This window comes from Heteronotia binoei, chromosome 12 (genome assembly GCF_032191835.1).
Source record: "Heteronotia binoei isolate CCM8104 ecotype False Entrance Well chromosome 12, APGP_CSIRO_Hbin_v1, whole genome shotgun sequence".
Taxonomy (NCBI): Eukaryota; Metazoa; Chordata; class Lepidosauria; order Squamata; family Gekkonidae; genus Heteronotia; species Heteronotia binoei.
Genome location: NC_083234.1, coordinates 19,217,453 through 19,231,727, shown reverse-complemented (window position 1 = coordinate 19,231,727; position 14,275 = coordinate 19,217,453). Strand labels below are relative to the sequence as shown.

General features: G+C 45.1%; 1 protein-coding gene across 5 annotated transcripts in view; it reads right to left on the bottom strand.

The window, feature by feature from the left end:
• The window catches only part of OPCML (opioid binding protein/cell adhesion molecule like), a 1,347,090-nt gene that overhangs the window by 291,400 nt on the left and 1,041,415 nt on the right, over window positions 1–14,275 (bottom strand). For all 5 annotated transcript variants that reach the window (XM_060251103.1, XM_060251105.1, XM_060251104.1 and 2 more), the window contains one exon: window positions 1,628–1,860. In XM_060251103.1, coding sequence (XP_060107086.1) covers window positions 1,628–1,860 — 233 coding nt within the window. The remainder of the gene's footprint in view (window positions 1–1,627; window positions 1,861–14,275) is intronic.

Genomic DNA, 14,275 nt, shown 5'->3' with positions numbered 1-14,275 from the left:
CAAAGGGTGCAGCTGCTTTACGTGAACCCCAAGTGAGTGGCATTCTGACATCTGCAGCCTTTGCATATGGAGGTTACCTCCAAGCCTTTGACCTCCCTCTCCTTCTCCATTTCTCCCTCCATCCCTCCCCTCAAGATCCAAATAAATTCACAGTAGTAACCATCAGGGCATGTGTTACTTCATCAACATGTATCTGCAGTGAAAGAAAAATACCAACAAATGTATGACATGGACAGTTGTTGCTTTCCAAAATACACACACAAAAAGAGCAACACAAAGGACAGGGGTGGCCATTAGGGAGTGCTGGCCCATGACCCACTCTCAGAGGCTTCATGACCCACTTTTGGATCCTGACCCGCAGGACACAGCCACAGCTTCCCGAGTACAGACAAGTTCCCAGCTGCCACTGGGAAGGTCCCGAATCAAGGATTAGTCAAGTTTGTAAAGGGGGAAAAACAACAACAACAAAATCCATACACTATACAACCCATGACTCAGCAGCATGGTTTTCCATGTCAGTCCGTCAGTCATATTTATTACAGTCATTAGACCATCCATGTACAGAAGAAAAAATACAAAACAAAAGTTAAAAATTAAAAGCTGAAAAGTATGTATTCTTATATACAAGCAAAGAGGAGAGATATGAAATATACCAATTATTCAAGTCTACTATTCAAAGCTGGTTAATGTACAACTTCTGCAGCCTCATAACCAACACACAAAACCTTGCAACTTGATAGGTGATTTTAGGGTTTAAGTCAGATAAGAGGTAGCCTAGCTTTGCTTTACTTGTCCAACAAGGGAGTAATAATCTCTGACTGTGGCACGTTATGAAATGGGTTTCCATGTTAAACTGCCCCAGTTTCACGTTTGTGTAGTCACACCCAGGTATCACAGGCCATGTAGGGGCTATATTTTTACCTTAGCAATGTGCAGGGCTTTTTTTTTTTTAGCAGGAACTCCTTAACGTATTAGGCCATCCACCCCTGATGTAGCCAATCCTCCAAGAGTTTACAGTAGGGCTTATAAGAAGAGCCCTGTAAGCTCTTGGAGGATTGGCTACATCAGGGGTGTGTGGCCTAATATGCGAAGGAGTTCCTGCTACAAAAAAAGCCCCAGCAATGTGTGAATGAGTGAAGAACTGATGCCCGAGATCTCACTTTAAATGCAGCCATAACCATCGGATTCCCTGGTCCAGCAAATAAATGTTATTAGTGCCATTAGAACAGCTTAAGACTGATTCTACAAACCACTGTGCAGGAACAACATTACAAGCCATGATATTATACTGAAATGCATGAACACTGTTGAAGTATTGACCTGCCAAGGCAAATGCTTCGAATTGGGCCACCAGTGACATGGCCCAGCTCTTTCAATCAAACTTTACAGACAGAAGTTGTGCAGGCTCATTTGTTCCTTCCAGCTACGACCGCGGACATCACGCATGCCCTGAGAGCAGAGTAGGTGAAATGACACACAGAGGCCCACGTTTTAACCACAAGCTCTAGCGCAACAGAGCATTAAGTGGAAACGGTTAGGTTCATAACTCCCTGAGCACCAATTCAAAGGCAGGAAACCTTCAACATGAAATATCCTAATTTCCTCCACCAGCACCCGAACGCCTTACCTTGAACGATGAGATGGACTCGCGATGTCTTTGGATGATTGTCGGTTTGTACGGAGCAGGTGTAAGGGCCTTCGTCATATATGTCCACGTTAAAGATCTTGATGCTGTACTCAGTTTTGGTGTTGGAGACGATAACCACCCGGTCGTCTATTGACCACTTATCGTTCCCGGCGTAAAGGATAGTGCTACGGTTCAGCCAAGCTACTCGTGTGACCCTGTTGTCCACGGTACATCTGAAAAAGGAGAACAAGTGGAGAATCAGCAGGTGCTGCTGCTGTGGTTGTAGCCATCATTTTTTTTTCAGAAGTAATCAATATCTCCTGAGCTGGACACCCAGGTAACAAGCTAATTTAAGAGGAGTTAACATACCCCAATCCTGGAAAAGATGACTTAGACCAGGGGTGGCCAAACTGGCTCAAAAGCTACATGTGGCTCTTTCAGATATATTACATGGCTCTCAAAGCCCCCACCAACCTGTTGGCTGACTTGGAGAAGGCACTGTCTCTTTAAATCACATTCTGGTGGCTTGCAGAATGCATTTAGAGTTACTTTCTTTCAACTTCCCTCCTCTATCTATCTATCTATCTATCTATCTATCTATCTATCTATCCATCCATCCATCCATCCATCACCTACCTACCTTCCTTCCTTCTCTCAAACATCCTGACATTCATGTCTTGTGGCTCTCAAACATCTGACATGTATTCTATGTGGCTCTTACCTTAAGCAAGTTTGGCCACCCCCAGCTTAGGCATTTTTGTGCAAGAAGGATAATGGAGTTCACCCACTACAAGAGGCATTCTATTTTCATGCAGGTATTCCATGGAGGACCCTCAGCAATGATGCAACTCATGCTTTTAAGTCCAAGTCTTTTGCTTCACATGAGCAATGGGGCTCTGGCAGTCAAGAGCTTCATCAGTCTTCCCCCACTAAGATATCAAAAACTTATTGCTTGTTGCAAAGCTCACCTACCTACATGTGCCAAGACATGGTGGGAATGATCACATCCCTGCTCTAAGGAGCTTGAGGCTCCAAACTACCTTAATGTAGATCATCACTCTGATAGGAGAGAAGAAGGCATTCCTTAGGAAACCAGACTAAGCAGAGAAGAAGCAGGCTCAAGGCCATGCTGCCATCAGCTGTGCCTCAGCTGAGTTAAGCCATCTCTGCTTACCTAAAACTGGAAACAACTGGCTGCCCTATTGAAAACTTGCTCACTGGTTTTATGAGTAAAAAGGCAATGGCAAATCCCACCCCCCTCCGATCTCTTGCCTTGAAACCCATTAAGAGAGCACCATAAGCTGGTAGCAACTTGATGACACTTTTTATTATTGTTGTTCATTATAACAGTACCAACAATATTAGTAACAGGACGTTACTTCTTCCTTCCAAAAATAGCCGCTGCGTCATGCATTGTTGGTGTGTGTATAAACGTTCACAAGTAAGCATGTAAATCCCACAGGAGCGATCTGCACAGGACATTGTTCCTATTCATTTCAAACTTTACAGCCTGCCTTAATTACACTAAGAGAAGGGAGGGAAAGATCCAGGTCAGGGCTGGTATTAGTAGCTTGCTATATTCTCCTCTGCTGCCTAAGGTTTAGTATTCACATTAGGCAATGGATATATGTCAGGAGGAAGAGGGGAGGGGAGAAACCTCGTACTGTAACCAGTCTGCATTTTTACCCACTTCCCAAGGTGGGAGCACATACAGCCGGGGCTACGCGGACTGCACTGGCTGCCAGTGGTATACCGAGTTCGCTACAAAGTGCTGGTTATCACCTTTAAAGCCCTATATGGCCGAGGACCTACCTACCTGAGGGACCGTCTCTCCCCATATGAGCCCCAGAGAGCGCTGAGGTCTGCTGGAAAAAACCAGCTGAATGTCCCTGGGCCAAGGGAGGCCAGATTGAAGGCCACCCGGGATCAGGCCTTCTCTGTCGCAGCTCCACTGCTGTGGAATCAACTCCCTGAGGAGGTGCGGGCCCTACGATGCTTAGATCAATTCCGTAGGGCCTGTAAGACCCACCTTTTCAAGATGGCCTTCAACTAATGACAAAGCTAGGAAATGCTGCTGAAAATGCTTTTAGTTACTGAATTCCACTGAAGATCTAATGTTTATAACGCCACATTGTTAAATGTTAATTTTAATAATCTATAATTTTGTTTTAACCATGTTTTTATAAGTATAATTGATGTACAGTGTATTTTATGTTGTGAGCCGCCCTGAGCCTGCTTCGGCGGGGAGGGCGGGATAGAAATAAAAAAAAATATTATTATTATTATTATTATTATTATTATTATTATTATTATTATTATTATTATTATTATATTCCATTTCTTTGGCTCTTACCATTTTCACTCTGAATTAGCGCCCAATCTTCCCTGCCACCTAGGGTTGCCAGATCCAATTCAAGAAATATTTGGGGACTTTGGGGGGGGAGGGGGGAGCCAGAAGACATGGAGGTGGAGCCAGGAGTAAGGTTGTGACAAGCATAACTGAACTCCAAAGGGAGTTCTGGCCATCACATTTAAAGGGACCTCATACTTCCATCCTTCCGCGGTCAGTAAAATGGGTACCCAGCTTGATGCGGGGAAAGTGTAGATGACTGGGGAAGGCAATGGCAAACCACCGTGTAGAAAGTTTGCCGTGAAAACGTTGTAATGCGACATCACCCCAAAGTCGGAAACAACTGGAGCTTGCGCAGAGAACTACCATATGCCTTCCCTCCATTGGAAATAATGAAGGATAGGGGCACCTTCTTTGGGGGCTCATAGAATTGGACCCCCTGGTCCGATCTTTTTGAAACTTGGGGGGTATTTTTAGGAGAGGCATCAGATGCTATGCTACAAATTTGGGGGGCCTCCAAACCAGGGGATCCCACACCTGGGGATTTATACGAAAAACAAACAACATATCTGTGAAATAAATAGGCTACTAGAATTTAAAATTTTTAAAATATATTTACATGCTTTTGAAAGGGATTGGCAACTCTACTGCCAGCCCACCATTTCAGCTGTTTATTGCTGGAAGTCTGATCTTCCACTTCGTTGTGCTGAGAAGGCTGCAGTGAATATGATCTGGTTTAGGGGCCATTGGAAGGGACTCACTTGTTCCCTTGCGTGAGGGTTAGGATATGATCCTAGAATCATGTGGCAAAAGGGAATACTGAAATGATTCTGGTTGTTCCAGTGTAGTGGGAAGAAGGTCATATTGGGCTAAACTCCCCTCCCTGTCTGGATGTTTACTGAGTGACCCTGAGTGCATCATTTCCTGAGTTTGTTGTGAAGATAAAATGGAAGTAGGGTGAATCAAGTATGCTTCCCTAAGCTCCTAGGAAGAAGAGGGAGGTAAAAATGTAATACACTGATAGGCAGTTGAATAGCAGGTTTTTTTTTTTCAGGGTTATTGACATGATTCCAGCGGACAACGAACTCACTGTAAACTAACTACCTATGCATATACAGCCTCCAGTTATTGGAACCTACACGCCACAGGCAATAAGCAAATCATCCTGGAGACATCATGTGAAAATACAGCCCCCGGCTCTACTGATGAGCATGATGTATTGGTTAAAATGCTAGACTAGGATCTAGGAGACCCAGGCTGGAAAGCCTACCACTGTTCATCTGGGCAGTCGAGCAAAAATACTGGGGGAAATGGGGTGGGGGTGGTGATCTGCAGCCGACACCATGATATCACTTCCAGAGAAAACTGAAAGTGATGTCATCTCTTTAAGCCACACTCTAGCATTCACCTTAAACTCTATGGTTCAGCCATAGACCCAAATGTTACAGAATTTGCATTGCCCTGGCGCGATGACGTCACTTCCTAGTGGTGCCGGAAGCAGCACCATGGTATTGGTATGATGCCAAGAAAGTCTTTGCCCCCTACCTACCCCACCCAGATTTAAAATGGAGGATGGGAAAATGCAGGGCTTTTTTTGTAGCAGGAACTCCTTTGCATATTAAGCCACGTACCCCTGATATAGGCAACCCCCCTGAAGCTTACAGTAAACCCTGTACTAAGAGCCCTGTAAGCTCTTGGAGGATTGGCTACATCAGGCAGGTGTGGCCTAATATGCAAAGGAGTTCCTGATAGAAAAAAAAAAGGCCTGGGAGAATGATGTTGTAAGCCACTTTAGGGAGAAAAGCATGGTGTGGACATCTAAATAAACAGATAGCAATGACACACATACAGGCTAGATTCATGTGACTATGAATCCTATCTATGTTATCATGGTCCTCTCTAGAAAACTCCAGTCATTCTGTAAGCTCTGGCAACTTATTTGCACCCTCATTTGCAAATCTGGGGATGCACGGAAAGTGAATAGCTATTATCACATGGACAGAGAGGCCTAAAGACAATGATGTCTCTCCAGGGCTTTTTTTTTTTTTTTTTAGCAGGAACACACAGGAACACAGCTCCGGCTGGCTTGGCATCGGGGGCATGGCCTAATATGCAAATGAGTTCCTTCTGGGCTTTTTCTACCCAAAAGTCCCGTGTGAGACAATAGTGGTGTCAGGGGGTGTGGCCTAATATGCAATTAAGTTCCTGCTGCGTGTTTTCTATGAAAAAAAGCTCTGTGTGTCTCTGAGAAGTGAACTTCTTGGAGGTGGCTGCCACAAAGGTACTGGTTATGAGCTCACACAGAGAAGGAGAGATGTGTGGGCCAAAAGTACAAATGCCTTTGAAATCCCAGAGAAACATAGTTTGTCCACAGTCTAGTCTCAGCCTCTCGTCTCCTGCCACATCAGACATGGAATCGGGGCAGCATCTGCGCATTGTTGAACATCACACTACTGTCACACTCCAGAAAGCAATTGCACCTGGATTTTCCAGTGTGGATAAAAGAATCCAATTACAATAGATTGTCATAGCATAACAGCACAATAGCCATTGATGTATGGATGGAACCCACATTTCCAAGAGGTAGTTATACTCAGCAAAGAGGAGAGCCAGACAAGGAAGGAGGAGGGAAAGGGACTGAAACGTTTCCAGAACGCGTACTCCATTTTAATTCCATTTGATAGAGTAGCCCAATTTAATTTTTTTTTTATTTCTTGCATTTATAGCCTGCCTTTTTTGCCAGCACAGAGCTCACAACGGAATACAGAAGGCGTCCAGGTATCTATTTCCAACTGGTGATCAGACCCAAACCCTTTACGCTTCAGCAAGGCTGCTAAGTATTGAGTGTTCCAGCCACCTCCAGGAATCAGAGAATTTAGCAAAAGAGCCCACAGCAACAAGAGCAATACCCAAATTCACTCTGAAATAAGTAGAATTAAAAGCATCGTTCTGGCTTGCCACATTTTTCAAGATCTCAGCAACGCAGCCACAGGTGTACGGCACATTGAGACAAATGGGTGAAATACCAGAACATGCTCTGTATAATATAACAATGCAATAACCATTCTGTATCTTGACTTACCCTAACTGCATAAGTTATGATTTCCGGATTCGGTTATTCTTAGTTTGAAAATGTATATTTAGACATTTTTTGCATTCTTCCATCTCCCATCCAGACACAAATAGTTCCGGAGACACTAATTGTGCACGCTTGATTTCAACCCCTCCGTGTTTCATCTCTGTATTAATGAGCCCATTGTGATGACTGTAAACCCTCAAACAATGCCTCGTGATTGGCTGTGCCCCACAAGGGATCTGACATCACAGCAGAGCAAATGACCTTTCCTGGAGTTTCGACATCCTGGTGTGCTCGGTTCCCGTGACGGCTGACATCAAGGTTTCCATGGAGGCAAGAGGCTCGCCTGCACCTGCGAGATCCGAGGCAGGCCTGAATGGCAAAGTGATGAGGCTCTGCTCTACCATGCCTGCTCCTTCCTAGCTTTAAGGGTGATTTAAGCCTAGCAGGCTTCCCATGTGCACCCCAAAGAGGCAATCGCAGTGGCCTGCTAGCATGTTTCCCCTACAACTGATTTCCTGCTCTGACTCTCCAGGGTCCTTGAGAACCACAAAAGTGAACGGAAGGACAGAGGTCCAACTTGGACCATGCAAGGGTCTCCAGCAAATTGGACCCTAGGGATGCCAGCCTCCAGGTGCGACCAGTGGATGGATCCCTCCTGGGATTACAGCCGTCTCCAGACTACAGAAATCAGTTCCTCTGGAAATGGATGCTTTGGAGGGTGCTCAGGGTGGACTTTGTGACACTGTACCCCACTGAGGTCTCTGTCCCCCCTGGGGGGGACCTGTAAACTCCAGTGGACCCCCTGCCTGGAAGGACTCCAACAGAGGAAGATCTCCTTGGCTCTGAACTGGCATATAAGCACAGATCTTTACGGTTGCCAATTCCCAGGTGGGTAAGCAAACAAGCATTTGTTGTGTTAAGCTTGGGTTTCGGAAAGACATTGCTATAAGACATTGGCTTCTGACTTTATCTATACAGTGAATTTAAATATCAGCTTATGGAAAAAGCTACAATCTGCGAAATGTGACTTATTACAAGCTGGCAATCACGTAAAGGTCATTACCCTTTCAAGCCAATTAAGGGAGTGGACTCATATTTGGAACTGAGAAGTTTCTCTATTTTAAGGACTAAGGACTTGTTCCACCACTGGAAGTATTTCATTCTCCTGTATATGGATGGAACCTTCTTGTAAGTACTTGAATTCTACAATTTGAGGACATTTATTTCTAATATAACTGGAACTGTGTTTGTTATGTTGTTATATTGTGGTTTGATTTCATTTTTGTTTTGGCACAGTTGTGTTATATCTGGTCCAATCCCCAGGTGGAGGCAAGGGATCCTCTGGTTTGGAGGCCCTCCCCTGCTTCAGGGTCATCAGAAAGCGGGGTGGGGAGGGGAATGTCTGTTGGATACTCCATTATTTCCTATGGAGACGGATCCCCATAGGATATAATGGAGAATTGATCTGCGGGTATCTGGGGCTCTGGATGGGGGCTGTTTTCTGAGGTAAAGGAACCAAATTTGCAGCATAGCATCCAATGCCTCTCCTCAAAAGACCCTCCAAATTTCAAAAAGATTGGACCAGGGGGTTCAATTCTATGAGCCCCCAAAGAAGGTGCCCCTACCCTTCATTATTTCCAATGGAGAGAAGGCATTTAAAATGTGTGCGGTCCCTTTAAATGTGATGGCCAGAACTCCCTTTGGAATTCAGTTATGCTCATCACACTCTTGCTCCTGGCTCCACCTCAATGTCTCTTGGCTCCACCCCCAAAGTCCCCAGATATTTCTTGAATTAAACCCTATTTCAGACAGATTTCATCCCATTCTCTTCTTTCTCCTGTCCTTTTTGTTTTGTTTTAGTTTTTTTCAATGCCAAGAGCCAGGGGCATGTACCTCTTGATTAATTATTGTCTGAAAAGCAGAATATAAATGCCTGTCTCCCAGCACACCAAGTCTCTTCTCCACCCCATTGCGCAGAATCCCAGGTTCTTCCTCTGCCTCTTTCCTCCCCTTCTTCCCCCTCCATCCATCTTCATCTTGACTCACCGCACAGTCGGCTGTTCTAACATTGGGTCCCCTCCCTTTATTCAAATTAACTGTGGGAGAACTAAGCGCAGCCTAGTTAAGTTGAGCCCTAAGGGGATTGCAGTCTAGTGGACTATTACTCCTGTCTCAGTTCATTATAATGAATAATAAAGAGATACTTACACACGTTTTTTGGTAAATTATTCATTGCATGGACTGGGAAAATCAGGGCAGTAATATGTAAAACAGACAAGTTGCATGTCTGTGTTCATATAAATATCGAGCATAAAGCCCTTCAAGGAACTCGTTGCTCTCCTCATTAAAGATGAAGTACAAGGATCAGAGACTGAAGAGACAATCAGGAATTCCTCCCTGCCGGATGAAGGCTGGAAAAGAGGGGGGAGGGGCTCTTCTGTGTAAATGCTGATGGGTGCTGGACCAGAAGTTTTCTTTCCCCCCCCCCCCCCGCCACTGAAATATCCACTTGCTTGATAGTGATGGGTATTTATAACACTTTACAGCAGGGGTGGCCAAACTTGCTTTCCATAAAAGTCACATAGAATAAATATCAGATTTTTGAGAACCACAAGACATGAACACTGGGTGTTTGAGAAAAGGGAAGGAAGGAAGGAAGGAAGGAAGGAAGGAAGGAAGGAAGGAAGGAAGGAAGGAAGGAAGGAAGGAAGGAAGGAAGGAAGGAAAATAGATGGGAGAGGGAGGTGAGAGATTGAAAGAAAGCAACTTTATCTTTAAATGCATTCTCCAGGCCGCCAGCTGGCTTGGCTTGGATAAGTAAATTAAAGAGAGAAATGCCTTCTCCAAGCCAGCCAACAGTGCAGTGGGGGCTTCAAGAGCCACACAATATATGTGAAAGAGCCACCGTTCGGCCACCCCTGCTTTAAAGCATGGGTTACATGTGCTCCATCTTTTCTTTAAACAAAAAGAAATTATATGTTTGCATCAGAGCCACCCAGATTCCACACGGGAGAACAGCTGAACTGGGTGCCCCATATACAGCATGCAAAAAAAAAAAAAAACCATAATAATAGGCAACTATTTGCATAGTATCTCTTATAATTTATTCTAGGGTTTTTAATTTTATTTTAGAATCTACTTCATCTAGGCTGCAATCCTAGCAAAAAGTCCTGTCATGTCACAGCAGACCCATGGCCACCCCATAGGGTTTTCAAGGCAAGAGACATTCAGAGGCGGTTGGCCATTGCTTGTCTCTGTGTCAAAACCCTGGTATTCCTTGGTGGTCTCCCATCCAAATACTAACCAGGGCCAGCCCTGTTTAGCTTTTGAGATTTCATCAGAGTGGGCTAGTCTGGGCTGTCCATGTCAGGGCAAATGGGTTTTACATGGGAAGAAGATGATGATGATTATATTGGATTTATACCCCATCCTATACTCTGAATCCCAGAGTCTCACAGCAGTTTACAATCTCCCTTTCTCTTCCCACAACAGACACCCTGAGAAGTGGGTGGGGCTGAGAGAGCTCTTTTGAGAACCACTCTTGAGAGAGAAGCTCTTTCAAGAACTATGACTGATCCAAGATCACATCAGCAGCTGCATGTGGAGGAGTGGGAAATCAAACCCGGTTCTCCCAGATAAGAGTCTGCACACTTAACCACTACACCAAACTCTCCCAATAAATTCCTTTGCATGAAGCAGGGCTGGCTTCTGTACAAACATGTATAAATTTGTGTTGTTAGTCCGGTTTTCTTAGGCTAGGGTTTGAAAAATCCTTGGAGATTAGGGGGTGGAGCCTAGGAGACCGCAGCAGAGATGTGAGGCCACAATGTCAGTCTTCTGAAAATGCCATTTATTCAAACGGAACCGATCTCTGTAGTCTATTGATCAGTTGTAATTACAGGAAAACTCTAGGCCGCATCTGGAAGTTGGCAACTTTATGAAAAAAAGTCAAGGACACAGAAATTCCTCCCCCATTAAAAAAAAAAAAAATTAGTCCACCACCCTGTTTTTCTGAGATTTCAGCAAGCGTTGCCCACCCACTCTCAAGCATACCTTTGCAACCCCTAAGGGCTAGAAACCTGAAAGCTGATGTTCTCTGGCAATGGGATTCTGTGTCTACTGTCATCTCCTGCATGTTTTCTGTGCTCCTGGAGAAACCTCATCTATAATAAAGTCCCTGTGGATTCCAGCAAAGGCAGACTGAGATAATAACACAATGTAAGCTAGCATGGATGTGTGACAAAGCACTCGCTTGATGGAACTGACATGCCAAGATTACCAGGCAATATATTCTGCAAAAGCTTTTGAAAAGTAGCTTGAGTTCAGCTCAGCTTCACGATCCGGGGCATTCTCAAGACTTATCATCCTAAAATTTCAGGGAAATGCAAATCGTAGAGCTCATCCATACAGTACCCTTGCAGCATAATTGGTGCATCAAAGCATTTGGGTTCCAATCCCATGGCCCTTATTCAAATATCTATTCCACGAGGGAGGCAGAGAAGGTGAACCTTTCTTGTACCGTGTACTGATGTGGCAAGAAACCATGTGAAAAAACCATGAGTTGGATGACAGAATTACAACTGATCTCCAAAGGAACTACAGAGATTGGTTCCCCTGCAGGAAACAGCAGTTTTGGAGGGTGGACTTTATAGCAATGTTTCCCAGTTGCAGGTCGTGGCTTGGTACCAGGCCATGGAAGCCTCACTACTGGGTCAAAAGAAAAACCAAAGCTAGCCCCACCCCCAGCAAAGCAGGGAGTGGGCATTCCAGTAGCTTTTTTTTTTTTTAACCAAATGATCCCTGGGCAGAATTATTGCTGGCTGAGGTCATCTGATGGTGAGGAAAGCTTTCTTTCTTTCTTTCTTTCTTTCTTTCTTTCTTTCTTTCTTTCTTTCTTTCTTTCTTTCTTTCTTTCTTTCTTTCTTTCTTTCTTTCTTTCTTTCTTTCTTTCTTTCTTTCTTTCTTTCTTTCTTTCTTTTTCTTCCTTCCTTCCTTCCTTCCTTCCTTCCTTCCTTCCTTCCTTCCTTCCTTCCTTCCTTCCTTCCTTCCTTCCTTCCTTCCTTCCTTCCTTCCTTCCTTCCTTCCCCCTGAAAGTGATGCCCTGCCTGTATTCTTGGTGCTAGGAGGGAGGGAAGTAACAGTGGGAAGGCTTCTAGTGCCCTGGCCCCACTGGTGGACATTCTGGAAGTGACATCACAGGAAAAGGTGGAGTTTTGGTTCAGTATGCCCCAGAAGTGACATCACTTGGTCCTTGACACCACAGGAAATGACATAATTCCTTCATCCCGGCACCACCCTCTCCTGGCTCCACCCCCCCAAATTTTAGTGGGTCACGAAGGAGAAGTGTAAAAATAACTGGGCCACGGGAAAGAAAAGTTTCGGAAACCCTGCTCTATAGTATCACATCCCCACAGAGCGCCTTCTCATCCCCAATGTCTACCCCTCCACCTGCAACTCTCCAGGAAATTCTCAAGCTGGAATGGATCAAGATGGGAAGCCATGTTTGTTAGTCTTTATGCTGGAGAGGGCAAGCCTAACCACATGGAAGCAGCAGCCTTGCTTCACTGAGAGGGTTGCCAGCTCTGGGTTGGGAAATACCTGGATATTTAGGGGGCGGAGCCTAAGGAGGGTGGCGTTTGCAGAGGGGGAGATAACAGGGCACAATGCCCTAGAGCAGAGGTGTTGAACTCATTTGTTATGAGGGCCAGATCTGACATAAATGAGACCTTGAGGGGCCAGGCCATGTCAGGCCAGGCCTATTTAAGATTATGTAGCAGAGATATAAACTTTACAAAGGACACGAACACAATTAAATATTTTTTTTTAAAAAAACAACAACCTTAAAACATGCTTAAAACGTTACCACTCATTGGTCTTAAATGTGCTTTCTTTATATTTCTCCCATGGGATCCAGGGAACTGGGCAAAGGAAACTCTGGCTCTTTCCTTCCCCAGGGAACTGGTGGGGGAGGAGCCGTCAGCCAATAGAAGGCAGAGAGGCTTGGCTCAGTAGCTCTGCTGTGTGAATGAAAAACCTATGTACCTCTGTGGTCCTGCTACCTGCTGGTGTGATTGAGAATGCCTGGGAAACCAAGCTCTGCCTACCCCCCCCCCCACTTCCTCCCCAAGGGAGGAGTCTCAGCCGATGAAGAAAATAGAGACTTTGCTATGTAGCTTCTGTGCGATTGAGCAAGCCTTGCAAAGCAAGTTGAGATACAGAAGTAAGCAAGAGATAGGGAGAAGGAAGCAGATGACAGCCAGTTGCTCAGGGCCCTGATAGGAGCCTTCTGGGGGCCTGATGTGGCCCTCAGGCTATGAGTTTGACACCTCTGCCCTAGAGTCCACCCTCCAAAGCAGCTGTTTTCTCCAGGGGAACTGATCTTGATTGTCTGGAGATCAACTGTAATAGGAGGAGATTTCCAGGTCCCACCAGGAGGCTGGCAAGCTTATTCACTGACCCCTTGTGGGGAAGTGACAATATCCATGCTCTTGAGCTCCAGAAATGAAAATCTTGTTTTTTTCAGCTATGGATATAACAATAATATCCAAACAGTTGCTACGGAAAGCTTGGATCCAAGGCAAATCTGTGACACTGTGCCATACAGCATGGTTAGCCAGTGGTGGATGGAAGTGTAAAATCTGAGTCCTCTGAGCACCAGCCCAACACCACGCACAGCAGTCAGCACTTGGATGGCAAACAAGGATAAACAATTGTCAGCCTCCCTGCACTTTGAACAGGGAGCAGCCTCATATGAACGCCGCATGCAAACTACCAATCACATTTCTGGAATCCTGAAAGGCAGAGCTAAAGGGTACATGGCGTATGATCCAGCTTACTGGATCTCCCAACGAATCTGGTTTTTGTCTTAAAAAAACAAAACAAATGCAAATTGCAGCCATGCAGGCTGCCCATCTGTTCCCAGCCAAGGTGGAGAGGAAGAGTGTTTTAATCTGTTGGTACTGTGTTGGCCTTTCCTCACTCTGCACTGCTGTTAGCAATTGGGGGGGGGGGGCAGGGATAATATACTTACGTTTCCTCCCTTTCTGTTGCTAAGTTTTGGAGGGGGGGAATGAGGCTGGAAAAAGAGTACAGAGGATTTAAATACACACAAACATATGAAGCTGCCTTATAATGAATTAGACCTGGAGGGCTCCTATCAGGCCCACGAGCAACTCACTGTTGTCTGCTTCCTTTTCCCTCTCTTGCTTCCTTCTTCATC